General features: G+C 51.4%; 1 protein-coding gene across 1 annotated transcript in view; it reads right to left on the bottom strand.

The window, feature by feature from the left end:
* LOC104468387 (ubiquitin carboxyl-terminal hydrolase 48-like) overlaps nt 1-2,212 on the bottom strand; it is a 4,892-nt gene extending 2,680 nt beyond the window's left edge. Inside the window, exons 1-3 of the mRNA XM_010082496.1 lie at nt 2,158-2,212; nt 1,413-1,543; nt 1,063-1,169 (exon numbers count right to left, since the gene is read on the bottom strand). Of these exons, the coding sequence (XP_010080798.1) occupies nt 1,063-1,169; nt 1,413-1,543; nt 2,158-2,198 (279 nt within the window). The 5' untranslated portion in view covers nt 2,199-2,212. The remainder of the gene's footprint in view (nt 1-1,062; nt 1,170-1,412; nt 1,544-2,157) is intronic.
* Nucleotides 2,213-2,930: the final 718 nt, after the last annotated feature.

The raw sequence follows: 2,930 nt of genomic DNA, 5'->3' as shown, positions 1-2,930 counted from the left end.
CCTCCTCTCCGGCAGCGGTGCTGCCGAGGTTTCCCCATTACCGAGGGATCTCGCAGGGAAGCTCTCACCCCCTCTCTCCAGCTCCAGCTGCTCGGCAAAGAATAGCTGCTTGATTTTTTTGCCAACCCCACGTGCAGTTCTGTCCAGCACCAGGGGAAAAAAAAAAAAAAAAGACCAAAACAAGGCTCCTCTGCAGCAGAGCCAAGAGGCAGCCTCGGGATTCAGCCCAGAGCCAGCTGAAACCCTGCAGCTGACGGCTCCGGACAGCGCTGCGTGCTCGACGTCTCGCAGCCGAGGCGGAAAATCATCCAGCCTCCGGCACCCTGCAGCTCTCCGGGCTCCGGCGCCTTAGACTGAAGATGGAAATCAATGAGAGTCAAAAAAAAAAAAAAACCAAACCCAAAGGGGCAGGGAACATCTTTAGCCGAGCTTTCCCACGAGCTTCGGTTTCGCCCTTAAAGCATAAAACCAGCCCGAAGGAGGATTGTCTGGAACCAGCGTTTGGGTACCTGTAAAGCCAATTTTCCACCTGATCCTGATCCCTTAAGACACCAGTAAAGCAGAGACACAACTGGCAGCTTCGCAGGGGAAAACCACCTCTAAGTTCCCCGCTGTTCCATCCCAAAGAGCTTATTTCTGTCTCGGAATAAATGTCACTCGAGCAACCGAGAAAGGAAATGACAAATACCGGAGGGGGAGGAGAACAGGTAGAGCCTGATGATGAAGCCAGAAACAGTGAAATTGCCCAAAATAACCACAGCTGGGAAGATCCCTGAAGATGCCTGATAACGCAAAGGTTCTGCTTTGGCAAAAGGAAGCTTGGAGAAGACCAAATTTTCCAGCCGGAGTTTTCCCATTCGCTACTTTTGCCCAAGCGCCAGGTTCCGCGTCCCGTAGCACCGGGTGCTTTTTGCCCACCACCATCCCCAGCAGCAGCAGGTCCCAGCCCAGGCTGCCATCGCCGTCCCTCCGCCGTGTTTGGGTCGTTATTTGGGAACTCGGTGCCGTTTCCACGAAATGAAACGGAGGCAGGATGGGCCAGGACGGAGGGAGAGCCCGTACCTTTTTATTATCCACCACTTTATGGATGTAGATGGTCGCTTGGGTGTACTCCCGCAAATCCCGCTGCTGTTGGCATAACAGCCCTTCTCTGCACTCTGGACAGAGTTCTGGGGAGGCACAAAGGAAAAAATAAAAATATTTAATTGCATTTAATTGAGACACAGAGTATATTCCACCTGCCCAGTGCCTCTCGCCGCTCACCCGGAGCAGCTCCCACAACCAGGGGCATCTCCCAAGCTTTGTATTTAGGACGATCCCCTTCGATCCGACCCTTTATCCGAAAAAAGGCCGTTTCCCAGGGAGCTTTTTTTAAGAACAAGAGCAGGGACAGCGGCGAAAGGTTCACTCACGGGGCTCAGAGGTGTACACAGCGCTCTCCGGGTCCGCCCCGGCGGCTCGTGTCCGGGTGATTTTGATGACTTGATCGACGACGAAGAGTTTTTGAATCCTCTCCCACTCGCTGGGCCATATGAGAGCTATACTGTGCAAAGGAACGAGAACGTGCTTTGTGACATGGAAAAGCCAAACCCCGAGCTCCTCAACAGCCTCCCCCTTTTTTTTCTTTTTAGTCTGAGAATAAAAGCAAAGCCAGAAAATCAACCCAAAACTCCAGCTCCACGGGAGGGCTGGTACGCCCAAGACGAGAGGGGAGCAGCAGCGTGTTATTAGTGACGCCGTTCCGCTCCGGTTATGCCAGAGGGAGGATGGAGGAGGAGAGGAGGGGAAGATCTGCTCCTTTTAGTTCTGCGTCGTTGCAGAAGCCACGCTACGGAGCATGAACTCCAGCCTAGCGTCCAGCGCTGCGGGCGCAAGCCTCGCGGAAAGCAAATCGTCAGGAAGGCGGATGTTTCTACACCCTGATCAAATTCAGGGGAGTTTATTGTTGGGAACTAATCAAGCTGAAGTTAAGCTCTTTTTTTTTTTTTTTTTTCCCCTTGACCCAGCATCCTTCAAGAATTTAGGTCTTGCCTTGCTAAGCTGGGCCTGAGAAAGCGTCTCTTAATTTTTTTCAAGGGAAATTTGCTCCTTGTGTTGCTGCAGCTGGAGAGATGGAAGCACCCAGCAAAAGGAGATGCATGAAGAGAAGAAACTCACAGTTTGGAGTCTTCTTTGGTCATGGAAGCGTAGGTGAACATGAGGCCGCCGTGGGGACAGAGGAGAGCGCTGTTCCCTACCGAGGACACGGGGCTGCAGCGCGTCGGTCTCCTGCGCGGGGCAAAGGAAAGCGGTTTGCAAAGCTCGCTCGGGTTATTTCGCAAACCCCAAGGAGAAATAGCAGGTGAGTATTTACAGAAGGCATTCCGACAGGGAATATTAAACCACGAGCGAGGAGGAAATCAGATCCGCGTTCCTGCGCGTTGCACAATCGCTCTCCTATCTAGATTTTCATCTCCCGCCGCCCGCAGCGCACGGAAGCAGGAGCTAGAGGTGACCTTTGCCTAGGATACAGCTCCAGACAGATGAAAAAACTAATCGGGTTACTACCTAATCCCACCATCCGGTTAAGGCACGGTAAACAAGGAAATTCTGGTTCTGACAACGTATTACAACTGATAGGAGCCCTGCGAAAATCAGCTTCCTTCTTGCCACCAGGGCAAGCCACAGGTCAGGCTCCAAAAGCAAAATCATCATCTCCAGCCCCCCGTAAAAAAGGATTAAAAATTAAAACCTTGAGTCAAGTTACCTGACAAATTTCCTCCATTCTTCTACAAAGAACTGGGAAACAATATACAGCTCGTCTGTCTCCTAGAGATGAAAAAAAGGAAAAAAAAAAAGGATCTTTTTTAATTAATCCAACAATAGAGAAGCGATGACTGTTCGGTGTTTCTGCAGCGCTCGTTCTCGTCGAGACCTCGGCGTTTTTACCA

The sequence above is a fragment of the Pterocles gutturalis genome, unplaced genomic scaffold (genome assembly GCF_000699245.1).
Source record: "Pterocles gutturalis isolate BGI_N339 unplaced genomic scaffold, ASM69924v1 scaffold35969, whole genome shotgun sequence".
NCBI classification, from domain to species: Eukaryota; Metazoa; Chordata; class Aves; order Pterocliformes; family Pteroclidae; genus Pterocles; species Pterocles gutturalis.
This window is presented reverse-complemented; position numbering and strand designations above follow the sequence as displayed.